The sequence below is a fragment of the Neoarius graeffei genome, chromosome 20, assembly GCF_027579695.1.
Source record: "Neoarius graeffei isolate fNeoGra1 chromosome 20, fNeoGra1.pri, whole genome shotgun sequence".
Taxonomy (NCBI): Eukaryota; Metazoa; Chordata; class Actinopteri; order Siluriformes; family Ariidae; genus Neoarius; species Neoarius graeffei.
In genome coordinates, this window is record NC_083588.1 from 7,040,456 (window position 1) to 7,065,752 (window position 25,297).

At 43.2% G+C, this 25,297-nt stretch overlaps 1 protein-coding gene and 1 gene segment (V, D, J or C); both read right to left on the reverse strand.

Moving 5' to 3' along the window:
• The window catches only part of LOC132868315 (immunoglobulin lambda constant 2-like), a 33,520-nt gene extending 29,744 nt beyond the window's left edge, over positions 1-3,776 (reverse strand). Inside the window, 1 exon segment of the C gene segment in view lies at positions 3,550-3,776. Coding sequence covers positions 3,550-3,577 — 28 coding nt within the window.
• Positions 1-11,847, reverse strand: part of LOC132868323 (titin-like) — a 139,323-nt gene extending 127,476 nt beyond the window's left edge. Inside the window, exon 1 of the mRNA XM_060901188.1 lies at positions 11,573-11,847. Within this exon, the coding sequence (XP_060757171.1) occupies positions 11,573-11,847 (275 nt within the window). The remainder of the gene's footprint in view (positions 1-11,572) is intronic.
• Positions 11,848-25,297: the final 13,450 nt, after the last annotated feature.

Consider the following 25,297-nt stretch of genomic DNA (forward strand, 5'->3'; position numbering starts at 1 on the left):
TGTGTTTATTCTACGGTAATAGTCCTGTATCCTATTTACAGTAAATTTGCGGCAACTATTAGCCAGGAATTTCCTGTAAAATTTACAGTAAATTTTTTACAGTGCAGAGTTCTTGCGAGTCATGACCAAACCCCTTCAATCCAAGTTCTTCTCCCAGATGGACCACTTCACGGCGAAACTGATGAAGATCCTCCAGAGCAAAGGAGGCGTCAAGGGACAAAGGATCAAGCGCATCCTGGAAATGGCCGATTCGGTTAGTATGATTACATGACATTTTTCCTCTGATTTGGCTCATTTCTAGAAATGACAATTGCATTCTTAAAACTACAAGACTGTTTGGCCAGTCTTGCAGCTCACTACTCGTATCTCAACTCATCTCTCATCTTCCAAAACTGTTCACTCTTACCAAATAAGAGTCGGTATCAGTAGCGTCAAAGATGTTTTTACTTGGAAAATGTGCTAAATGTCGGCCTATTGTGCTAACTGTAGGCTACTTCATAACCCTTTGAGAAGATGCACTGAAATACTTGACGCATATTAGCCGTTTGGTCAAATCAATGAGGCACAATTCATTTGTGAGCAATTGCACGATCGTTTGGGTATATGTCCATGTTTTTTGACTGCCATTCTTGTTTCTGTGTCTGTCATTCATCTTTTAGTGTGATGACATTAATTTGAGGAGGGAATGTGTCCTGCGCAGCCTGGTTGTTTATCTCAACGAAGACCCAGATGTGTTTTTCAAGGAGTATTTGGTAAGTGTCTTACTGTCCTATGAAAGATAATGGGTTTTCACACACGCAGCAGTGCACTCCAAGGGAAAGCATACACTGGGGGTGGGGTTGGGGGTTCTGGCTAAGAGAAACTTTTCTTAGTCTCTAACTTTTCTTCTGTCCATTGAATTGTCTCTGGCCAATGGTGTGACAAAGATATTTGACTGTATCACTACTGTAAGCATGGAAATTTTCTGATTGCTAAAATCTTTTCTCGAACTCGTTCTGTTTTGTTCAGTCCACTGAGGACGCAGAAAGGGACATCACAGCCACAGTCATGGGGATTTACACCATCAGGAGCCAGGGACATCAAGATCCAGATGATGTTGGAGTGGTAATTGAGGGTGTCAAGGTTATGCACAACATCAGTACCGTCATCAACGCTTTCATTGTCCTGTTTGGGCTGATTTATGCCCTGGATCTTGCCTACCCCGACTGCATGAAATACACGTTCGAATTTGTCCAGAAGATTCTCATGAACCTGTATGGACACAAACTTAATGTGAAAATTCAACAACTGAAACTTAAGCTATTTGCTTAAGACACTATCCACTTTAAGCTTTTTGGTGTATTGCTTAGTTCAATTCACGTTCAAAGCGTGATGCTCCATGCCAATGCCCCGCTACAGACTACTCACCAGAGACCAGCGTGCGCGCGCACACAGAGTTATCCTTTTTGCTATGTGGGAAACATATTTTCAACACTATTGTAGTGTTTTTCATGATTATTTGTGATGCTTAGTGACCCTCAATTCACGTTCAAAGCCCCGCTACAGACTACTCACAAGACACCGGCGTGCGTGCGTGTGCGCACGCACACACACTGTTATCCTTTTTGCTATTTGCTATGCGGGGAACACATTTTGGTCAACACAAATGTAGTATATTTCTTATTTGTTATGCTTAGTCACCCCTCAATTCCCGTTCAAAGCGTGATGCTCCATGCCAATGCCCTGCTACAGACTTGTCACCAGAGACCAGCACGTGCACACACGCGCACACAGACACACACAAACATTTTTGCTATTCCCATTGAGTTGTGTGGAGAACACATTTTGGTCAACACTAATGCAGTGTTTTTCTTGATTATTTGTGATGATTAGTCGCCCCTCAATTCATGTTCAAAGCATGATGCTCCATGCCAATGTCCTGCTACAGACTTGTCACCAGAGACCAAGTAAAACACACACTTCACATTCATGATCAATGAGGGTGGCCTGGTTTTGAGGAGATGCTGCCTACAGTCAAGTGTTTACATTCAACTCTTAAGTGCCTCACTTGCTTTCCATATGTTTGAAATATTATTCAAATGTTATGGGGGATTTTGTGCTTGTGTTTTTATTTTTTTTGCGCGTTAAGAGGTTCCAAGCATTCAAGATTGCCTGTAACATGCACTGGTATTATTGGATTATTGTTATACTTTTTAATTACCATTTTATGGCCGTACTCCAGTGTTGATGGTACTCCGACTTGGTGGCTGAGTTCTGGTTTGGCAGAGTTTGTTCGTAAGAATAAAATGTCATTTGTGGGGAACACATTTTGGTCAACACTAGTGTGCTATATTTGCGGTGGCTCTGTTGGTATATGTTGGTACATGCTGTTTTGAATAAAAAAAAAAATTTACCAGATTTTGTGTTGTGTATGAAGTGGGGGGTTAACAGGTAATAAAATAAATTTATTTTGGATCAACTCTCTTAGGTTTCATTGAATAAATTTAAATCCATTTAGGCCATTTTATTTATATATAATATAATTATTATGGCTACATTTGATAAAGATGTGTTTGACCAACTCAATTACATCGTGTTACACTGGGGTATTTAGGTTATTGTGGCTACATTTGATGTGTTCGACCAACTCAATTACATCGTGTTACAAGGAGGTATTTAGGTTGGGTTGAAGCTACACAAAGTCGATGTATGGAAATCCTGCCCACAGTTAAATTGAGTTAATCCAATGAGTTATTTTTTTGAGTGATAGCAAACTGCCACTAACAATGTGCCCCAAATAAGCTCCACAGTGAAACAGGTTTGAGATTACTCCAGCATTTGCCAAAATTCTGACAGTGTTTATTGCTCAGATCAAACCAGAAAGAGAGAGAGCGACAAGGCAAACAACAGAAGAAGAGACAGTAGAGAGAGATAGCCAATTTTAAGAGTCAATCTCCATATTTTAATAAAACAAGGATATCTGAAATCCAATTATTTTTAATCCACAGATACATATTACCAGATATAAAATGATCTTATTCTTATCAGAAGTAGAACACAAATGGATACATATTACCAGATACACATTACCAGAGATACAAAATGATCTTACTGTTATCAGAACTACAACACAAATGGATATTACTCTATCGAAACCTCTACATTTCAATGGGATAAGACTGATGCCAAGATAAATGTACAAGAGAGAGAGAGAGAGTTTGTGTGTGTGTGTGAGAGAGAGAGAGAGAGAGAGAGCCATTTAGTGACAGGCAATACAGTGGTTGAGAGACAGATACAGAGGGATTGTGAGTTTGTAAAGGATGCAGCCAGTACATTATTGAAATGTCCTTAATCTTCAAAATTCCATTGTTCATGTATTCCATCACCATTCCATAATGGGGTGTGTGTGAGAGAGAGTTTGTTTGTGCGTGCGTGCATGCGTGTGCGCGGAGGGGGTAGAGAAAGAGAGAGGTATGAGTTTTTAAAGGTTGCAGCCAGTACATTACTGAAAAGTCCTTAATCTCCAAATGTCCATTGTTCATCATAATCATATGAGAAAGAAAGTCCTACTTGTTGCTGGCTTCTCCAAAGCCTTCATAGAAAGGTGGTGTGCAGAGGCATGGAACCCAAACTACACGAACACATTCCTCAACAGCGGAGGTTGAGGCTGTAGCAGACTCAGGCGATTTGAAAAATGTAGTTAGTTTCAGAAGTGCAGCTGCATTATTTTTGCTTTGTGCCCTTTTTTTTTCGTTTAGCGCAACCACTCTCATAACCGCGCTTCATCTTGTTTACGGTTCTCTCTGCTTTGGTTTGAATTCCCGTCGCGCACCTGTCTACGTCATCAGATCATGGACTAGTCCAATGTAAAACAACCAGGAGGGCGAGCTGGGACAAATACTATATACAGATGAATTCGATATTCTGATGCTTTTTTGGTGTGTTTTTCCATTTATATCGTTGACCACTTAATATCAGAGACAAATTAAGATTACATATATATATATTGTTTGGTCTTTACAATGACGGGGCTGACTGTAAGGGGCCCCCAAATTTTGGGGGCTCTAGGCAACCGCCTAGAGCCAATGGTTTGCCTAATGGTAAGTCCGCCCCTGACTATGACATTACACAGAGTCTTAAGTAATACATTACGACTTGATCATTGCCATTCTGGTAACAGCAAATTTATAACGGGCCGTGTCCGTGACGTACAACACACGACGAGAAATGTTTAAACAACCATGTAAAGCTGTTAACATTCTGTTGGCTAATACAGAGCCCAAAGCGGGGGGCGGCACGAGCGCGGGCGCAAAAAAAAAAAAAAAAACGGTCCCAAAAAAAAAAGGACCCCAAAAAACCCCCCCCGAAAAAAAAACAAGACGGGCGGGGGGGGCGCCAGCAGGGGGTTTTGCCCGGGGAGTAAATCACTCTAGGATCGCCACTGGGTATAACTACCTAATGGCCCTGTCACACTATAGCGTTTTGTTCGACGTTTGGTTGCATTTTTAAAAATTTGAGAAACGCCGGGGAACGTCGACGTTCTTCAAATTAAGTTTCTAGGTCAACGATGTTGTAACGTTCTTGTAACGCTTGGGTAACGCTCAGCCAATGTTCCCTCAGTGTCAGGCGATGTTTGTGGTCGAAAATAGCAGCAAAACCTAGCGTTCTCATAGCGTCCACAGCGCTTTGATAGCGTTATCATAGCGTTTGGGTAGCGTCTGCCTTGCGTCCAGGTAACGTTCTCGACGTTTGTCCAGCGTCTAGCTGACGTTCTCGACGTTTCCACAGCGTCTGCCTAGCGTTCCTGTAGCGTTCGAGTAACGCGTGGAGCGTTTGTGTGACATTCCTGTTACGTTTCGCCAACCTGCGGCTGGACACGCAGTATAAAAGGGGGGGCTTTTGGCCAGAGTGCATCACTTCCAGTTCAGCCACCGCACAGTCAACATCGCAAACGGAACGAAACGAAAAGAAGTATGCCTCCCAAGAGCAAGAGGGCCAGCAGCAGAGGTCGGGGCAGCAGCAGGGGCCAACGAGCAGCATCCTCTTCCAGCCAGGAGGTTGTTTCCATCACTGCAGAGGCCCATCCCCCTCCTGTTGAAAGCGAGGCTGACAGCCAGCCAGCAGGCAGCCAGCAGCAGAAGCAGCCGAAGAACAAGAGGGCAACAATCACCCCCTCCAGGTCCCAGTCGCCATCTCCAGCCTCTCCAGGGTCTCCAGGGTCTAGCTGCTCCTCCTCCTCCTCCAGAAGCTTGTCAGCAGCCTCCTCACAGGACAGAGGCAAGAGGAAGAAGAGCGACAGGATAAATTACAGCCTCTCTGAATCTGATGAGGCCATCATGGTCGAGTGGTTACAAGAGAACCGGACATTGTGGGACTCTAAGCTCCAGGCTTACCACAAGATCACAAACAAGGAGAAGTTGTGGGAGGCCCAGGCAGAGAAGATGCAGAAGACAGTGAAGCACTTGAAGGGCTGGTTCCGGTCACTGCGGGATAAGAACACCAGACTCATGAAACACAAGAGCGGTGACGGTGCCCCAAGAAGAACAGAGAGGGACGAGTGGGTGCTCAGCAACTTCAGGTTCCTGCAGGAGGTAGTGCGACACAGACCGGAGCCAGCCAAGCCCATCCTACCCAGCAGAGCCTCAGCTGCAGCAACTGTCCAGGAGGATTTACCAGTATCTGGACCTTCTATCACAGAGTGTACTGCCATACCTTCCAGATCTTCCACACCTGCCACAGCAGCCTCCAGCAGCAGCAGTTCCAAGAGGCCCAGACGATCTGGACAGGATGAGGATACCACCACCGAGGATGACGTGTTGGCTACCCTGCAGGAGAAGGTCAAGGAGTCAGAGGCTATACTCAAGGGTTTGTTCCAGCCTCCAGCAGTGACCCCTGAGTCGACCTTTGCGAACTACGTGAGGGACAGCCTTCTCACAATGTCGAGCCGGAAGTTCAAGAAGGCCAGGGCCAGCATCAACATGATCCTCACGCGGCTGATGGATGAAGACACTGAAGAGGAAGAGGAGGACCTGCCTACCTTCTCAGCTACATGTCGGTTGGCCCCCCCTCCTGGCATCACAACCACCAGGCAAGCCCAGAGCGACATGTTTCAGCCGGACCCTAGCCAGTGGCATGACAACCCGCCCACTGGCACTCCTTGGCAGTCACAGACCAGGGAGTGGATGGCCAGATACCACCAGCAGCAGCCTCACTCGTCCTTCCAGCAGCCTCACTCGTCCTTCCAGCAGCCTCACTCGTCCTTCCAGCAGCCTCACTCGTCCTTCCAGCAGCCTCACTCCTACTACCAGCCACAAAGGTTCTTCCAGCAACAGAGTAGGAACTCTCCCATCTTCCACACGCTGACAGCACCAGCCACCACCCATGCCTCCGTCTCTACGGCCATCAGCTCTGCAAGACACACCATGGACCAGAGCAACCAAGGCAGCAGCTCTCCAGCCCTGGTTGTCACTTGTGCCGCCACGGACATTACCGTGTTCCCCACCGGAGTGTCTACAGCAGCCAGTGTCAGCGACTTGTTCAGCACCCTGGACAGTCCAGTTCCAGTTGCCACCCCGTCCACGGCTACCTCTCTGAATGACACGCTCAACACTCCACAGCCACCAGTGGACCCAGAGACTGACTCTTAGAACTTTTTGTTTAGGAATCTGTAAATAAATGTTGTACATAGTTTGAACTTTGCCTGGTTCTTGCGTGAAACTTTAAATTTATTGTTTTTAATATTGTACCCCCCAAAAAAATTATGAAAAAAAAAATAAAAAATAAAAAATAAAATAAGTAAAATAAAAAATATAAAATAAAAAATAAAAAGTAAAATAAAAAATATACAATAAAATATAAAATAAAAGATAAAATAAAAAATAAAATAAAGTAAAATATATTTTTTATTTTATATTTTTCTTTTATTGTATATGTTTTATTTTATTTTATATTTTTCTTTTATTGTATATGTTTTATTTTATTTTATATTTTTCTTTTATTTTATATGTTTTATTTTATGTTATTTTTTATTTTATTTTTTATTTTACTTTTTATTTTAAAATAAAAAAAAATAAAAAGTAAAATATAAAATAAAATAAAAAATATAATAAAAAAATACAAAATACAAAAAAAAATAAATAAAGTTAAAAAAATGAAAAAGAATAAAACAATATAAAATAAAACTATGACATTTATTAATACTGTTTTATACGTTTGGTTACGTGAAAAGGGGTCGACCGGGAACTCAGTAAAATAAATAATTGAACAAGAGATCATGCCTAGAACAGATTGGCTAAAAAAGTAGGGCAATCAGTAAAAATAATTACTTCGAAATGACACACACAATTACTTTTATTATTACTGTTATCGACAAATAAGTCATTGTAAGTTACACATACAATATTTCAGTTTCTAAAAATTGTGTCTACCAAAAAGTATAGTCTATATTAAGTCCATTCTGCATTGCAACACTAGGGTCCAGGTCTACACCATCCTGTCCTGCCAGTCCAGTGCCCCAGCTGAGGAGTTGACCCAGTGCTTGATGAGGTTCCTCTGCTTCTTGGCTTCCTTGGTCGCAGTGTTGGGGCCTGCAACAACCTGTGTGTCTTCCATATTGAAGCCATCTCTCCAGGCACCAGGCACAAAGTCTTCTTCTGGACTTTCTGGCTGGTCCAGCTGTTGGTTCTGCAGCATTGGATATCTGACCCTCATCAAGTTGTGAAGGACCAAGCAGGTCTTCACTATCAGCTTCACAGTCTCTGGCTTGTGCTGCATAGTGCCAAGAATCACCTGGAACCTGTTGGCAAGGATCCCAAAGGCGTTCTCCACGACCCTCCTGGCTCTCGACAGTCTGTAGTTGAAAATGCGCTCCTCCTGTGATAGACCACGGAGACTGTAGGGCTTCATCATGTAGGCTCTCAGGGCAAAGGCGTCATCTCCAATGAAGAAGTATGGAACATCTGTAGTGTCTTGTGGGAGAGGTATAGGCTGTGGAAACCCAAGCAGGTCTTCTTCAGCTCCATGTTTCAGCTCACTGGAGTTGTAGATCTGGGCATCGGATGCTGATCCCAGGCCTCCAAGATCTGCCCACAGGAACTTGTAGTCAGAATCCACAAGGGCCAGCAACACGATGGAATAGAACCCCTTGTAGTTGTAATACAAGGAGCCACTCTCTGCAGGACACCTAATGGCCACATGCTTGCCATCTAGTGCTCCCAGGACATGGGGGAAGTTCCACCTCTGATAGAATCTGTCAGCAACTTCCTTCCACTCTTCTGGCGTACTGGGGCAGGTCAGCATCTCATCCAGGTACTCGTCCAGTATGGCATGGCAAACCTCTCTGACCACCAGTGACTGTGTGTTGTGAGGTACTCTCCAGGCAAACTTCTGCGAAGCATAGCTGTCACCAGAGGCAAGGTGTCGCAAAGTCAGGGCCAGCTTCATACCAGGGTCGAGGGCCGGTCTAAAGCGAGTGTCCTTCTTGGTGATCCTGGGACCAACTCTCTGTCTCAGCTCATCAAACATCACTGCTGGCATGCGCAGGAAGTTGTGGAAGGAGGCTTGGTCTTCAGCTCGGAGTTCAGCCATCAGCTTGTCATAAACACCAAACTGTGGTCGCCTTCCTATCCAGGGTCTCACCCAGCTCTTTCTCCCTCTCCTCTTCCTTTTCTTCTTTGACTCTGCCTTGGACATCTTAACCTGGTGCAATGCCAACTGCAGGAGGTTGTTGTGATGCATGAGAGCAGCAACAGCATACTGGTGTTTCTCTTGGTCTGTCATTGTTCTGAAGTCTTCACTCTGTGAAAGTTCCAACAGGACTGTCGGTGGCCTCTGCAAGCCCCTTTAAATATATTTCTGGCAAGTGCCTGCCAAATGCTCCTGAACGCTACCAGTAGGTTACAGGCGCATTACAAGGATGCTACATGGACGTTACACAGACGCTGGAAAAATTCAGAATGCTGACAGACGTTAGAAAGATGTTGAAAGAGCGTTACATGAGCGTTAAGAACGCTCGGCGAACGCTGACGAACACTGAAAAACGTTGGCGACATGCTGGACAGACGTTCGATGGACGTTACACAGGCGTTAGGCAAGCGTTACCCAAGCGCTAGGCACGCGCTGGACACTCGACCCTGATGGGCCGGCGTCCGCCTAGCGTCCAGGGAACGTCCTGACTTTCGAGTAACGTTCGAGTAACGCCCGCAAACTTTCGTGTAACGTTCCTCTAACGTGTAAGTAGCGTTTTGATAGAACGTCCTGAATTTTTGTGCACACCCAAAACTATTTTTCACCCTCAGCGTTCGCCGACGTCCCTCGACGTTCCCCAACGTTTGCCGACGCTTGTCTAACTTTCTTGTAACTTTTTTCTAACGTTCTCGACGTTCCTCTGCGTTTCGCAACACGTTACTCGAACGCTGGTGAGAACGTCGTAGTGTGACAGGGCACTAAAATGACTAAAATATAGCCTACTCGATTCTACGCGCAATGATTCATGGGAGCATGCTCGTACCGTGCTCATGATTCAGCAGAAAACAGCACTCATGCATGCAGGGCTCCCAGAAGAAGAGACTGGAGCGAGTCTGCGTGTCTTCGTCTCGAAGGGAATTGCGAATTAACATTTACAAGGACGCAAACAGTTGAGCAGGATTTTTTATTTTTTTTTTGTGTGTGTGTGTCAGTTGACCTGAATGTCTGGCAGAAAAGAGAACCATTTAAGAGATATGAACACATGCAGCATCACTCCACATTCTAAATTATTCTGATTTATGTGAACATAGTTCGAATTACGGGGGGTACTGGGGGGTACTATACCCCCCACTGAAGACCCAGTACCCCCCAAAGAGACAAAAATATAAGTTTTGGGGGGGTCCGATATTTTTTCTGATATTGTGAAAAGGAATATATAATTCAAACCAACTCCCATTCGGCATTCTTATTGTAGGAACATTTTAATGTAAATCGATTTCAGACAGACACCCCTATTGTGGACCGTACCATTTTTAGTCACTGCAGCGCTAGAACGCGCTAGAGCAGGGCTTTTCAAAGTGTGCTGTGAGGTGACAGTGCTAACCACTACACCACCGTGCTGCCCGACACAAACGTCCGGTTTTCAAAATGTCCAGAACTGGAAGGAGAGAGTTTAAAGAAAAAGGTTCAAATGTTCTTGCGGTCAATAAAAAAGGTCTCCTATGGAGCAGCGATCCAAATGAAGGAAGTGTGAATTCCAGATTGGAGCATTTGTATCAGCAGGGTTTAAAAGAGAGAAAGCACTCAGATACAGTATCAGTGGGAAATTAAGTCATTTATCACCGTGTCTTTATGATGGAGTTTGTTTTTCACTCTCTGTGATGAAGCTTCTTTTATGTCATTTAAAGAGCAAAATAAAGAAACGTCCTGAAAGATGAATGAAATGCACTGATATCTCTGTTCTGCTGAATTCTTGAATCTGATTAAGGTGTTGATGAATTTTCTAACACAGCAGGCCTGTTAATTATAGAAAGGCAACACACAGGTTACTATTAATTATTAATTGTAATAGTTTATCATTCCATAGGAACAACTGACACATGATTTGTATGGGGGATGTTTCACACAGATTTCAAAAATAAGAAAGAAAATCGTGAGATTTCATGGAATGTTGCTTTTTCCAGATGCTCTTCTCAGCATTGAGGAAAGTCATACAATTCAATTTTAGTCTCAATATTTCCTTTGTTCTTAAAGGGGTACCAAATATAATATATACAGTTGCTGATGTGACAAAGTAACATATTCTTAAGTATTCTATCAAATTTGTATACTAGAAAACAATGAAATATCTTGGTAATTGTAAATATAATAGTCGGTACGCTAAACGGCACAAGAGTCGCCATTTTTAAAAGACCGTGACGTCAGCCCTACCCACTGCACTAGGAGAGAAGCGTGTAATCATGGCGTCGGGCGCATCAAGTGAAAGCGACAGCTCTGTCGAATCATACGAAGAGATCCCGCAAGACACACTGCAAGCAGGCTATGGCTTAGAAGGGTACCAGTTTGAACCTAGGAGAGGTACTCTCGACTCCGGTGATGAAGAAAGAAGAGAAGAAAGCTCGAACTCGCTTGGTGTTTTTCAGCGGAAATGAGTGAAAAGACACGTCTGGAGGATCGTTATGCTTTCCATCAGTCCTGTTATTACACCCGAAAGCAACACACTGTGGCATTGTGTAGCCGATCACTTACAATTCATCCTACTTTCCGATTCACACGTGCTATTCCCAACCTCAATGAGCCAACACAACTGGGCATATACATACGTCATGAGTGTTACGCAGAGAAAATGAACGTGCATTCTGATTGGATAAAATTAATATCATGGCGGGCTGTTCAAACTGCGGAAATAGTTTGCTCGAGCTACTTTCAAAACACTATAACTTTCCAACCTTAGAACAAAAAACTTTTGTAAGTCTTAAATAAGGTTCATTAATGTGTGTTTTATTGTTATATTTACTCTAAATATTGCCCTCTGTTCCCCTTTAAACACTGATGATGAAAATGTGAGCTCACTTTCTGATGACAGCATACATGTGTTTTTGTATTGACACCTCAGTAGAAGCATCAGTGTGTGTTGCGAGCGCAGTAATACACAGCTGTGTCTTCACTCTGCAGATTCTGTCCTCTCAGAGTCACCGTGCTGCTGGAGCCATTTTTAGAAATACTGAACTTGCTTTTTAGAGAATGTTTAGAACGAATTGTTCCACCTCCCCAAATGTGGTTTATCCATTCCAGGGTTTTCCCTGCAGGTTGTCGGATCCAAGCCGTGGCGTAGCTGTTATCAGTAGCAGAGTAGCTGGATACTTTACAGCTGAGGGTTAAAGAATCTCCTGGCTTTAACATCACTGAGGTGACCTGAGTGAGTTCGACTGCACAGTCCACATCTGAAAAAAAAATTAAGAGACGTCACAATTTCAGTCAGAAATGTCTGTACAGTATGTTATAACTGCAATAATTTTCTCTGAGCTCTGAGTTCATGATTGAAGTGAAACTCACAGGATGAATCTGTCAACAGCAGCAAAAATGGAAAAAACATCGTTGAACTAAAAGCAGTGCAAAATTCTCCAGAGTCCACAGTGACTGAGGCTGATATTTCTCTCTATGTAGTTGGAAGGGGGAAAATTTTGCATGAACATTTGCATATTGGGATGCTGGTCCATTCAAAACAGACTGCTGGTTTCTGTCCTCGGAAAAGTCGGTGGACTAATGGTACATTTTCTGATCAAACTCCAATGATGCAAAAGGAAAGACAACAGAACTGCACTTTTAGTGTATTGTTGTCATAATTTACTCCACATTATTCTGATGATGCCATGGATTTAAAAATAGCACAAACTATTCAAACTTACTTTTTGCCAAAGGAATGAAAAGTATGACTGAGAGGGCGTGGCAGTGGGGGCATGTTCGAGCCCCAGTTTGTGACTGGAGGGCGAGACCAGGGAAGGTCAGTGGCAAAATGATCACACCTGTGTCACTTTAAAGGTCATAGGCAATGGTTGGAGGTGAAACAAAGAATATCAAATTTATTGTCTAGAAGAACGACCCCAAAAGCGAATTCAATTTTCCTAGTGTCTAATTTGCACCCTAAAATTGAATAAAACAGTTAAAATATACTGTTTTGCCCAATTTCCGAAGGTTTGCTTACATCTCACTTTTGCGCACTTTCACCGCCAGGGGACAGTCCTCGTGATGTCATTTAAGCCAAACAGACCGGGAGCAGCTCTGTGTTTACTTGCGAACTGAGCACACATGTATGGACTTTGGTTGTGAGAGGTTGTGTAAAGTGTCTGAAACGAAAGCGATTTTGAAGCAGGAACTCTCCAAATTGAATATCGAGAGGTGAAACCATATATGTATGAACCTATGGCCGTTACAAAGCAATCGGTGAATGTGGCTCACTGGTTTGACCGTGTGGCCTCGGAATGGGACAGCGACTCGGCCGACTCTGATCGCGGTGACCCCGGACCTCAACAAGACTTGCGCCCAAACGATTTATCCTGGTAGTTTTGATAAATTCCTACTTTCATCGTAGTACTCAATAAGAGCCCCTTTGAAGAATAATTAAACCGCCCTCCCTAGTGGATATACGTAACGATTACTTGGCAATGCACTGGTGGGCCACATTAGCCTGCCATCCACGGCATTATACTATTTATAGCTGACTCTAAGCGAGGAAATATCCCTTTGTCTCATTTCCACAATGATTGTACAGGATCCCTCAGGATTCTTGACTTGTCAATTGCAAGCAAAAGTAAAAATGTTTACCTCCAATCTTCTTTTTGCTTGAGCATTGCTGGTCCGTTTCTTCTTTGATTGCTTGATTTTGTTTCATGCGCACAATCCACTCTCTCTGCTTTGTCTCCTCTTTCGGAAAAAGCCAACCCACTCGCTCCGTCTCTTCTCCTTTTTCAGAAAAAGCCAACCCACTCACTCCACCTTTTCTCCTTTTTTGAAAAAAGCCAACCCACTCGTTCCGCCTCTTCTGCTCTTCCAGAAAAAGACAACCCTCTCACTCCACCTCTTCTCCTTTTTCGGAAAAAGCCAATCCACTCTCTCTGCCTCTTCTCGTCTCTCGGAAAAAGGTAAAAACTTCTTCCTGAACTGGTCCCATTGTGACAGTTCACTGCACAACAATAAGGCATGGTTCTTCTTTGGAAATTCCTGAACGCACATCGCACTCAAGCTGAACGGCAATATAAGTAAACGGAAGTGGACTCAACTCAAGCGGTTTGTTTGTCTCAAATGATGTCATGCGGCGAGTGGTCATGAAAATAGCCAAACAGAAATTCGCCATGATCCGCGCTAACTTATTTTAATCAATACTTATTAACAATACTTCTTGGGTAGGGTGACCAGATGTCCCGGTTTTACTGGGACAGTCCCGATTTGGGGTTGTGTGTCCCGAGTCCCGACAAAAGTCTGTCGGGACACGGATATGTCCTGGTTTTCGCCACTTGCGATGTTTGCGACTGAGCAGCGTGGGAATCATTAGCGGAGAAATGTCTGCATTTGCTATTTTGATGAATTGACAGGAATCACAAACTTTCCTGGTTACTGCCCCCTGGCCCTGTGGCATGGGTGTTTATTTAGCCACATTATTCCAGACAACAGAACGTGTTGCCATGCAACAATAAAATAAACATTAACTGGCGCGAATGTTCTTTGTCTAGCAGATAGCAGCAGTAATGCCACAGCAATTATGCCGAAAAGGAAATGTACCTTTTCCAAAGATTTACAGGGCACCTACCCCTTCCTCCGAGAGGTGCAGAACAATGCGCACGAAGCCTACTGCACACACTGTAAGTGCTTTGTTCTTGTACTGAGTTGGGTAGCCTATGTTGCAAATGCTGTGCGCTCCTGTGGGGGCTTTCCTTGGGCTGTCGCCCCTCTCCTCCTTTATTGCTGTGAGAGGCCCTTCATATAATATTTTTTTTATTCACCTTGTTATCCCGAGATAACGACATAATTAATTCAGGATCTCAAGAAAACAACACAACTAATTCGAGATCTCGAGAAAACAAAACCGTTATTCCAAGATAACGACATAATTAATTCAGGATCTCGAGGAAACAACACAACTAATTTGAGATCTCGAGAAAACAAAACAATTATTTCATGATCTCAGCTGGATCGCTGTATCTCCGTCGGTAGAGACGAAGCCGTGCCAGTCTTCTGCGGAGGTGCCGCGGACTAATTTTGAAATTATCCCTTATTAAAAGACTTAATGCAATCTCTCCCTGTGTCAACCCCTGATCAAAATATTGCCTTATTAGGTGATCAATTATTCCACACATTCTAATGACCAAAGTTGCGTCTATACAGAATGAGAAATAGCCCCAAAGTCAGCATATCACAAGTCTCTTGGCGCACCTGAATGAACCATTTCTCAGCTGTTTACTCGAGATCATGAAATAATTGTTTTGTTTTCTCGAGATCTCGGAATAACGGTTTTGTTTTCTCGAGATCTCGAATTAGTTGTGTTGTTTTCTCGAGATCCTGAATTAATTACGTCATTATCTCGGGATAACAAGGTGAATAAAAAAAAGGATTATATGAAGGGCCTCTCGCGGCTTCCGTAGTATATATTCTCAAATCACTTGTCTCTTTTTTGTTTCTGTTTAACATACCATTCTGACAGTTTGGCCATATTGAACAGCTTGTTGCACCTTCCATTAAAGTGTTCACTTTTGTACCCATCATCTTGCTTTATTCATTCAGTTGTGGGGAATGGTTAGTAAGGCTGATTCTGACCTAGGCTATGTTGAGGTCACATATCTACTTTTTAAGTTCATGCTATAGTGCATACAATTTTAGAGATATAGCCTACATGTGCATATGCATTCTTCTTGGTGTTCTCACAAACAGGTGAAATAAATCAGTTTAAATTTGGCCTATGGACATAGCCTGGCCTATTCTCAGCCATTACAAAATCTGTTGTCTGACCATAATTTCACTGATCTGTATACCACTATGCTACTAGATAACAAAATGCCTGTTTGTTTTATTTCATGTGAGATGTTGATAAATGTGAGCTTCAACAAAATGATAAGAGCACCTCTCTGAGTGTCACATTTACATAAAAAAAAGGTGTGCGTGCACTAGCATGGTCGTGCGCAAAAGTGTCCCGGTTTCAGACTAGGGAAATCTGGTCACCCTATTCTTGGGACCAGAAGAAAATTACAGAGGGTATTTTAACATATAAAGTTTCAAACGTGCATAAAATTAAAACCATTGCCTATGAGCTTAAATGGTTCATGTGTGTCTTTCAGTGCCAGCTGAGGGCTGATGTGGAGGGAAAAAGCGCTTCCCTGTGTGTTGTGTTTGGATGTGGAATCAGCATAAAAGCTGAAAAAAAAAAATTTGCCCTGCAATGAATCCGCCTGTCTCAGTGCTTCAGTGTTACTTCATGATATAACAGTAGGACAAGTTCTTGTTCGTGATGTGATTTCTAATAGTTTGTATAAATGTGCAGCAGTGTCAGAGATGTACTGTGGTTTCAAATCTACACCACAAACGAATAAATAAATTAACACGAAACTCTGGTGTAATTTGTGAGATTATTATTTTTTTTTAGTTCAACATGGATTGATAAATTGTGTATCTTGTGGACATTCTGTTATACTGTACACTGTATGAGGTGTTTTTGTACAGAGATGTTGTATTGTTGATTTGTCTCACAGTGTGGATAACGAGCTCAGTAATACACAGCTGTATCTTCAGTCTGCAGATTCTGTCCTCTCAGAGTCACCGTGCTGCTGGAGCCGTCTTTAGAAAGACTGAACTTGCTTTTGAGAGAATCTTTATGGGTGGTACCTCCACCTCCCCAAATGTGGTTTATCCATTCCAGAGTTTTCCCTGCAGGCTGTCGGATCCAAGCCATGGAGTAGCTGTTATCAGTAACAGAGTAGCCGGATACTTTACAGCTGAGGGTTAAAGAATCTCCTGGCTTTAACATCACTGAGGTGACCTGAGTGAGTTCTACTGCACAGTCCACATCTGAAAAAATAAGAGACGTCACAATTTCAGTCGGGCGGCATGGTGGTGTAGTGGTTAGCGCTGTCGCCTCACAGCAAGAAGGTCTGGGTTCAAGCCCCGTAGCCGGCGAGGGCCTTTCTGTGTGGAGTTTGCATGTTCTCCCCGTGTCCGCGTGGGTTTCCTCCGGGTGCTCCGGTTTCCCCCACAGTCCAAAGACATGCAGGTTAGGTTAACTGGTGACTCTAAATTAACCGTAGGTGTGAATGTGAGTGTGAATGGTTGTCTGTGTCTATGTGTCAGCCCTGTGATGACCTGGCAACTTGTCCAGGGTGTACCCCGCCTTTCGCCTGTAGTCAGCTGGGATAGGCTCCAGCTTGCCTGTGACCCTATAGAACAGGATAAAGCGGCTACAGATAATGGATGGATGGACAATTTCAGTCAGAAATGTCTGTACAGTATGTCATAACTGCAATAATTTGCTCTCAGCTCTGAGTTCATGATTGAAGTGAAACTCACAGGATGAAGCTGCCAGCAGCAGCAAAAATGGATGGAACATCGTTGAACTAAAAGTAGTGCTAAATTCTCCAGAGCCCCCAGTGACTGAGGCTGATATTTCTCTATATGTAGTTGGAAGGGGGGACATTTTGCATGAACATTTGCATATTGGGATGCTGGTCCATTCAAAACAGCCTGCTGGTTTCTGTCCTCGACCGGTTTTAATCATCAGAATGAAAAAATGTTCTTTGGTGTTGAATTTGGTTTGTATTTATGAAAGACTGAATATGGAAGTGAAATTTAGTCCTGTAAATGATTTTAAATCTCCTTACTCATGGAAACTGGATGTCCAAAATCATCACACTGTCTCAAGGGAAATTATTTTGTTAAAATCTTGAATAAATTTGCTGATCTGAGCAGAAATGTCCATCAGTGTCAGTCATTTATCACTAAAAGACAACAGCAATATTTTGGGAGGCACATCACATTAGAATGAAAAACTCCTTCATTCATTTACAGTAAACACTTTATCCTGGTCAGGTTTGCAGTGGATCTGGAGACTATTCCAGGAAATAATGGGTGTGGTGAGGGGATATGTATGGGATGAGACACCATTCTATCACAGGGCACCACACACACATTAATCTGCTCATTCCCAAATATATGGGATTTTTGCTGTAAATAAACAAGCACACATGAAACTCTGCTGCAATTTGTGGGATTATTTATTTTTTTGTTTGACTTGGATTGATAAATTGTGTCTCTTGTGGTCATTCTGTGATGCTCTACACTGTAGGAGGTGTTTTTGTACAGGGATGTTGTTGATTTGTCTCACTGTGGTTCACGAGCTCAGTAATACACAGCTGTGTCTTCACTCTGCATGTTCTGTCCCTGTAAGGTCACAGTGTTACTGGAAGTGTCTCAGAAGATGACAAACTTGTCTTTCAGTGAATCTTTCTTTGCAATGTTCCCATTATAATAAATGATATTGATCCATTCCAAAGGTTTTCCTGCACGTTTTCAAATCCAAGCTGTTCCATGGTGGCTGCTGCTATCAGTGATCGAAGCTCCAGACACTCTACAGGTGAGGGTTAAAGTCTGTCCTGGCTTTCTCACCACTGAGTCTGGCTGGATAAGCTCAGTAGCACAGAACACATCTGTGAAAAGAGAAAAATGAAAAGGTTGACAGGTTGAACTGAAAGGATCAGATGAACTCATAAAGCTTCAATCCAAACGCTCACAGGGGGTGAGAGCCAGCAGCAGCAGTGGAGCTGAAGCAAACATGTTTGTGTTGGAGGACTAATGAGAACCGCTTCCTCTGGAGATAAGCACGGTGCTAATATTACAAAAGGAGACGGAGATTTGCATAAACATTACAGAGGAGCTGTGTCGAGTGCAGTTCTGCAGATGTTCATCACAGTCACATCACATGTCTCGATTTAACATCAATTTAATGTGGGAAATAATTAATTTATGATTATTACTAGTAAGATTTTTTTGTTGTTGTTGAAAATAATGGGTCATAAATAAATAAATGATGCAATTCTCCCTTCTTATTTTGGTTGTCATGAAAAATAAACTGAATTTTTGCCATAATACATCAAAATAATAATAATAATAATAATAATAATAATAATGAGAAAAACAGGCTTTTATATAATTATCAGCCCTGTTCAGACTGCACTCGAGAATTGCATGAAGACAGAAATCAATCTCATGTGTATGAAGATCCTAGTTTATGGGTTTTTTTTAATGTTTATGATGGCAATGTAGGGTGGCACGGTGGTGTAGTGGTTAGCGCTGTCGCCTCACAGCAAGAAGGTCCGGGTTTGAGCCCCGTGGCCAGTGAGGGCCGTTCTGTGCAGAGTTTGCATATTCTCCCTGTGTCCGTGTGGGTTTCCTCCAGGTGCTCTGGTTTCCCCCAACGACATGCAGGTTAGGTTAACTGGTGACTCTAAATTGACCGTAGGTGTGAATGTGAGGGTGAATGGTTGTCTGTGTCTATGTGTCAGCCCTGTGATGACCTGGCAACTTGTCCAGGGTGTACCCCGCCTTTCGCCCATAGTCAGCTGGGATAGGCTCCAGCTTGCCTGCGACCCTATAGAACAGGATAAAGCGGCTAGAGATAATGAGATGAGATGAGATGAGATGATGGCAATATCAAATCTTGAAGTTTCATTTATCGATCCAGAAGAGCAGTACGTCACTGAACCCCATATTCTAATGGTGCTGGTTCTCAAGTAATGAGCACAGTTATTTGTTGTCTTGTGGATTCCTGAACACAAATCATGCTGGTGTTGCTCAGAGCATGAATTTAAACAGCTAAGTTTGTGAGATTATTTTGTCATTGTGCACTGAGTGAAGTGAACATACTTTCCAGGCAACAAGAGGCACAACTTCTGAGCTCCGTCACATCTGTAGATGAGGAGATTTACCTCCAACTCATCAGAGCAGTTTAGAGAACTGGAATATGTTCATCATTCAAGCTGTTAAAGCAAAACTTTCAGTGTCCAAAGACAGACATTATCTTAAAATTATAAACTGTGATGTTCATATCACCTGGCCTTTGGAGAGTCTGGATGTTGCAGTAACACTTCACCTCCTTCACATTAACTATGGATTGGAATGGAATGGATTGACAGATTATTCATGATGGATTAACTGTATATCCAGTTCAGGACAAGAAATAATTTCATGTAGAGGCCAAAGATGAAACATGATGTTGATTTCCCTTTTTCTTTGAAATACAGAGGGGTCCGAGCCCTGCGAGCTCATTTCTACCAGGCGTCCCTGGGGACAAGTGGACTGCAGGGAGATGAAAATGAACAGGGATGTTTTTGTACAGGGCTACAGGGAGTCTGTAGTGCTGTGTGTCTGGCGCAGTCATACACAGCCATGTCCTCGGTCTGGGAGTTTTGTCCTCTTAAATAAACTGTTCTGCTTGATGTGTCCAAGCTGAAACTGATCTTGCTCTTCACTGTATCTTTGAGATTAGTGCTACCACCATTACACAGATATCCGAGCCATTCCAGAGCTTTCCCAGCAGGTTGTCGTATCCAGTAAATACAATAGCTCGACTCTGAGGTCTTACAAGAGATGGAGAACGACTCTCCAGGTTTCACAAGCACAGCGGCTGACTGAGTGAGCTCCAGAGCACCAACACCACCTGAGAACAACAACAATAAAACATCACCAAATCATTTTCCCAACCAGGTCTGAAATCTAAACTCATTCAGCCAGCATGGAGACATACAGATTGCAGCTGTGAGCAGCAGCAGCACTGATGAGAGTATCATTGTTTGGAATAAAACTGAAGTGAATTAAACTGTTCAGCTGCTCTCCTCCTCACCACACACACACACACACACTCAACAACCTCATATAAGAGACATCAGTGAAGGATTTGCATCAAATGCATCACATGACCTTGAAGACTGGGTTTTAAAACTAAACCCTTACATATCTCTGTGACCAACTGATTCATGTTTCAAGTTTCAAAATGTTTATTGTCATCTGCACAGTAAGGAACATGTCCTCTTGCACAATGAAATTCTTAGTTTGCCATCCACCATGAGTGCCAAATTACATCAATAAATAGGTGGAAGAAATAAGACAAAGTAAAGCCAATATAGTGCAAAATAAAAAGCAAAAAAAAAAACCCAGTATATTACAAAATAAAGGTAATGTAGTGCAAAATAGGCAGTATAATACAAAAATAAAGCAATGATAGAATGCACGGGCGCAGATAGAGGGGGGGACAGGGGGGATTCGTCCCACCCAGATTTAAATTCACCTCGTTGGGTCCCCCCACTTATAGGGAGGAAAAAACGTCTATGCTGTCTTTCTTGGCATAAGGCAAACCTCACGGACAAATCAAAAGACTAATTACCATTCGGTTTATTGAGGTGCACAGCAGTACATACATAGCTGCAACTGCGCAGACTGCACAGGTTGCGAGCTCGAGCTTGGTTGCTATGGTTACCCACAACAAGTTTGACAGGCATATCGGGGACAGCTCCTCCTAGTTCAGGACCCCAACACGGCATGATGAAGGGTGCCAAAAGGCAGAAAACGATTGCATCTTTTAAAAAAAAAAAACGACTGTAAGTAAACTGTGCCTTACTTTATCATATCACCTTGCAATTTTTTGATAGTCTGTTCAAAGTAATGTCGTAGTGAAAGTAAAATCGTACGGAGTAGAGATGCCTTTCTGGTAGCCTCCTTCTTTCGGTGGTAGCCTGTAGATACAGTGCTCAGAAGGCAGTTTTAATGTTTAATCTGGCATTCCCTGCCATAATTTCAGCGAGCATTTTGTTTCATAAGGAAACTTTACGAAGAGTTGTTGACTGACTGCCGCTCACGCAACACACAGGCATAGTTAGAAAGTCAGGATGCACTGGTTTACACTTTACAGACACACATAGCCCAGCCTCTCGCTATGTTTAACAGTTGGAACTTAGCGGTTTTAAAACTAGTTTTGCAGTTTTGCAATTTCTGTGCGTGATGATAATGTGTAAACTTTGGATTTCCATAGGCTATGTTAAAATGTTATCATTGTCCTGGCCTGCAGGTAGTTCCTGGTGATGGCAGTGAGGGAGGTGAAATAACATGTATACACACTACCATTCAAAAGTTTGGGGTCACCCAGACAATTTTGTGTTTTCCATGAAAAGTCACACTTTTATTTACCACCATAAGTTGTAAAATGAATAGAAAATATAGTCAAGACATTTTTCTGGCCATTTTGAGCATTTAATCGACCCCACAAATGTGATGCTCCAGAAACTCAATCTGCTCAAAGGAAGGTCAGTTTTATAGCTTCTCTAAAGAGCTCAACTGTTCTCAGCTGTGCTAACATGATTATACAAGGGTTTTCTAATCATCCATTAGCCTTCTGAGGCAATGAGCAAACACATTGTACCATTAGAACACTGGAGTGATAGTTGCTGGAAATGGGCCTCTATACACCTATGGAGATATTGCACCAAAAACCAGACATTTGCAGCTAGAATAGTCATTTACCACATTAGCAATGTATAGGGTGTATTTCTGATTAGTTTAAAGTGATCTTCATTGAAAAGAACAGTGCTTTTCTTTCAAAAATAAGGACATTTCAAAGTGACCCCAAACTTTTGAACGGTAGTGTATATATATATATATATATATATATATATATATATATATATATATACACACACACACACACATACATATATACACAAAATGGAATCATTTGCTGACAGCTCAGTCCCCCCCAGTTCAAAAATCCTATCTGCACCCCTGATAGAATGTAGCAGCAAAAAAGGGCAGTCGTGTGCAAACACGGGCAAACAGATGTAAACAGTCAAGGACAGTTTACAGGGAGGTAGTCCCTGGTTATCGACTCCTGTCAGCTGTTCAGGAGTCTGATGGTGGTGGGAAAGAAAGTTCTTTAATCTGACGGTCCTGCATTTCACAGTTCTGTACCTCTGGCCTGAGGGTAGAAGTGTGAACAGTCCATGCTGGGGGTGGGTGGGGTCTTTGAGAATGGAGGCAGCTCTCCTGTGGACTCTGTGGTGCTCAATTTTCTGCAGAGAGGGCAGTGGAGTTCTGGTGATCCTCTCAGCAGTCTTTGCCACTCTCTGCAGGTGTTTGCGGTCCATCGCCGTAGTGCTGCCAGACCATACAGTGATGCAGTTGGTCAGAATGTTCTCAATTGCGCAGCTGTAGAAGTTGCTGAGGATCTTGGGTGACATACCAAACTTCCTCAGAAAGTACAGCCACTGTTGAGCCTTCCTAACCAGCTGTGTGGTCTTAGGTGTCCACATGAGGTCCTCACTGATGTGAACACCCAGGTATTTGAAGTTGCTCACCCTCTCCACCTCAAGCTCCCGGATGAACAGTGGCCGATGAGGTCTCCTCTCCTTCCTCATGTCCACTATCATCTCCTTCATCTTGTCTATGTTGAGGGTGAGGTTGTTCTCCTCACACCATGACACCAGACTGGCCACCTCCCTCATGTAGACCGTTTCGTCTCTGCCAGTGATGCATCCCATCACTGCGGTGTCGTCCGCAAACTTCAGGATGATGTTGTCCTTGTGGGAGGCAACACAGTCGTGGGTGAAGAGGGTGTAGAAGATGGGGCTGAGGGGGCATCCCTATGAGGTGCCAATGTTTGTGATAATGCTGGCTGAAGTCCTATTACCAATCCTGACAGTCTGGGGCCTGCCAGTCAGGAAGTCAAGGAGCCAGTCACTGAGGGTGGGGTGCAAACCAAGTGTGGACAGTTTATGGGTGAGTTTGTGGGGGATGACCCTGTTGAAGGCAGAGCTGTAGTCAACAAAGAGTCTTCGGATGTAGGAGTCTTTGTTTTCCAGGTGGGAGAGGGTATAATGGAGGGCAGCAGCGATGATATCTGAGCTGGACCCGTTGGGTCTGTAGGCATACTGCAGGGGGTCCGGTATACTGCTTTGAATGTGGGCCAGTACCACTCAATCAAAGCATTTTGAGATGATTAGAGTGAGTGCTATCGGCCTGTAATCATTCAGGCAGGTGAGTGGGCTCTTCTTGGGAAAAGGGATGATGGTTGTGGTCTTGAAGCAGGAGGGAATGGTGCTCTGGCTGAAGGAAAGGTTGAAGATAGCGGTGAAAACATCAGCCAGCTCATTGGCACATACTCTGAGGGACCGCCCAGGGATGTTGTCTGGTCCTGCTGCCTTCCTGGGGTTGATCTTCCTCAGAGCTTTGTGTACCTGGCCTGATGAGACTGTGGGTGGTGGTGGTGGGGGGGGGGGGTGTTGGGGCAGGTGTGTGTGCCTCCTCTCTGTGCTGTAGCTGGAGGTCTCAAAGCGGGTGTAGAAATGTTGAGGTCATCCGGCAGGCTGTCTGTGGAGCTGATGGTGCTGGTGGTGGTCCTGAAGTCTGTGAAGTGCTGCAGGCCTTGCCACATCCGCCCGGGGTCAGCAGTAGAATAGAAGCTGTCCAGCTTCTCTCTGTACTGCCTCTTGGCCGCTGTAATGGCTTTCCTCAGTCTATACTTTGCCACTTTGTACTCCATTTCATTGCCTGATCTAAATGCAAGAGAGCAAACATGCATCATACCTAACTGTTTACCCAGGGCTTTTGGTTAGGGAACTTCCTGATGTGTATGGTGGGCACGATGTTGCAGACCCTCACATTTCTAGAACAGTGGCTCTGACAGTAGTTTCAGCTACAAGGTTGACAGAACAGTGCTTGTTCTAATCATTTCTAAATAATTTACACAGACACTTATATCATGGATGCTCCACATAAATTTATTTAAAACATGGGGAGGAGATTCATCTGATGGAGAATGTGTGGCTTTTAATGGAACAGAAGCCTCTTTATCATATACTATAATTTTCAATCAAATATTCAAGGATCAGTGAAATAGGCAATAAGGATTAAATACTGAATTTAGAGTGATAATAATTATCAATGCTTGAGGATATTGGGATAATGATTGTGGAAAAATTCTACTTCTCAATAAAATCATGACAAAATCCTCTCACACTTTCTCACACATGATACACAAACTCTGATTGGTTGAGGTGATTACTGTTCCCGAATAATACGACAGTATAATAAAATCTTTTTAGTGATGTGATTATAATAGTGTGCAGAATGTGAAGCAATAATGGAGATGTCACACAGGGGTTTAAAATCTACACTACAAACTAATTAAAAAATAATTAACATGGAACTCTGTTGTAATTTGTGGGATTATTTATTTTTTAGTTTGACTTGGATCTACAGGACATTTTCAACAGAAGAATAATAATAAGCCTTTATATGTCACATGCACAATCAAGCACAGAGAAATTCATCCTCTGCTTTTAACCCATCTGAAGCAGTGAACACATGCGCGCACACACCCAGAGCAGTGGGCAGCCATAGTACAGCACTTGGGGAGCAGTTAGGGGTTAGGTACCTTGCTCAAGGGGAATTCAGCCCAAGGCCACCCTATGAAGACATTCTGTTACACTGGACACTGTATGAGGTGTTTTTGTACAGGGATGTTGTTAATTTGTCTCACTGTGGAGAGCGAGCGCAATAATACACAGCTGTGTCTTCAGTCTGCAGAGTCTGTCCTCGAATTGTTATTGTGTTAGTAGCAGTGTCTCTGGAGATGCTGAGCTTAGTTTTTAGTTTCTCATTGGAATATAGACTCCCACCACTATTGATGTGTCCAATCCACTCCAGACTTTTTCCTGCAGGTTGTCACATCCAACACATACCTTCGCTCGTGACTGAATATGAAACCTTGCAGTGGATGGAAAGACTCTGGCCTGGCTGGACTGTCATGGAAGCAGGCTGAGTCAGT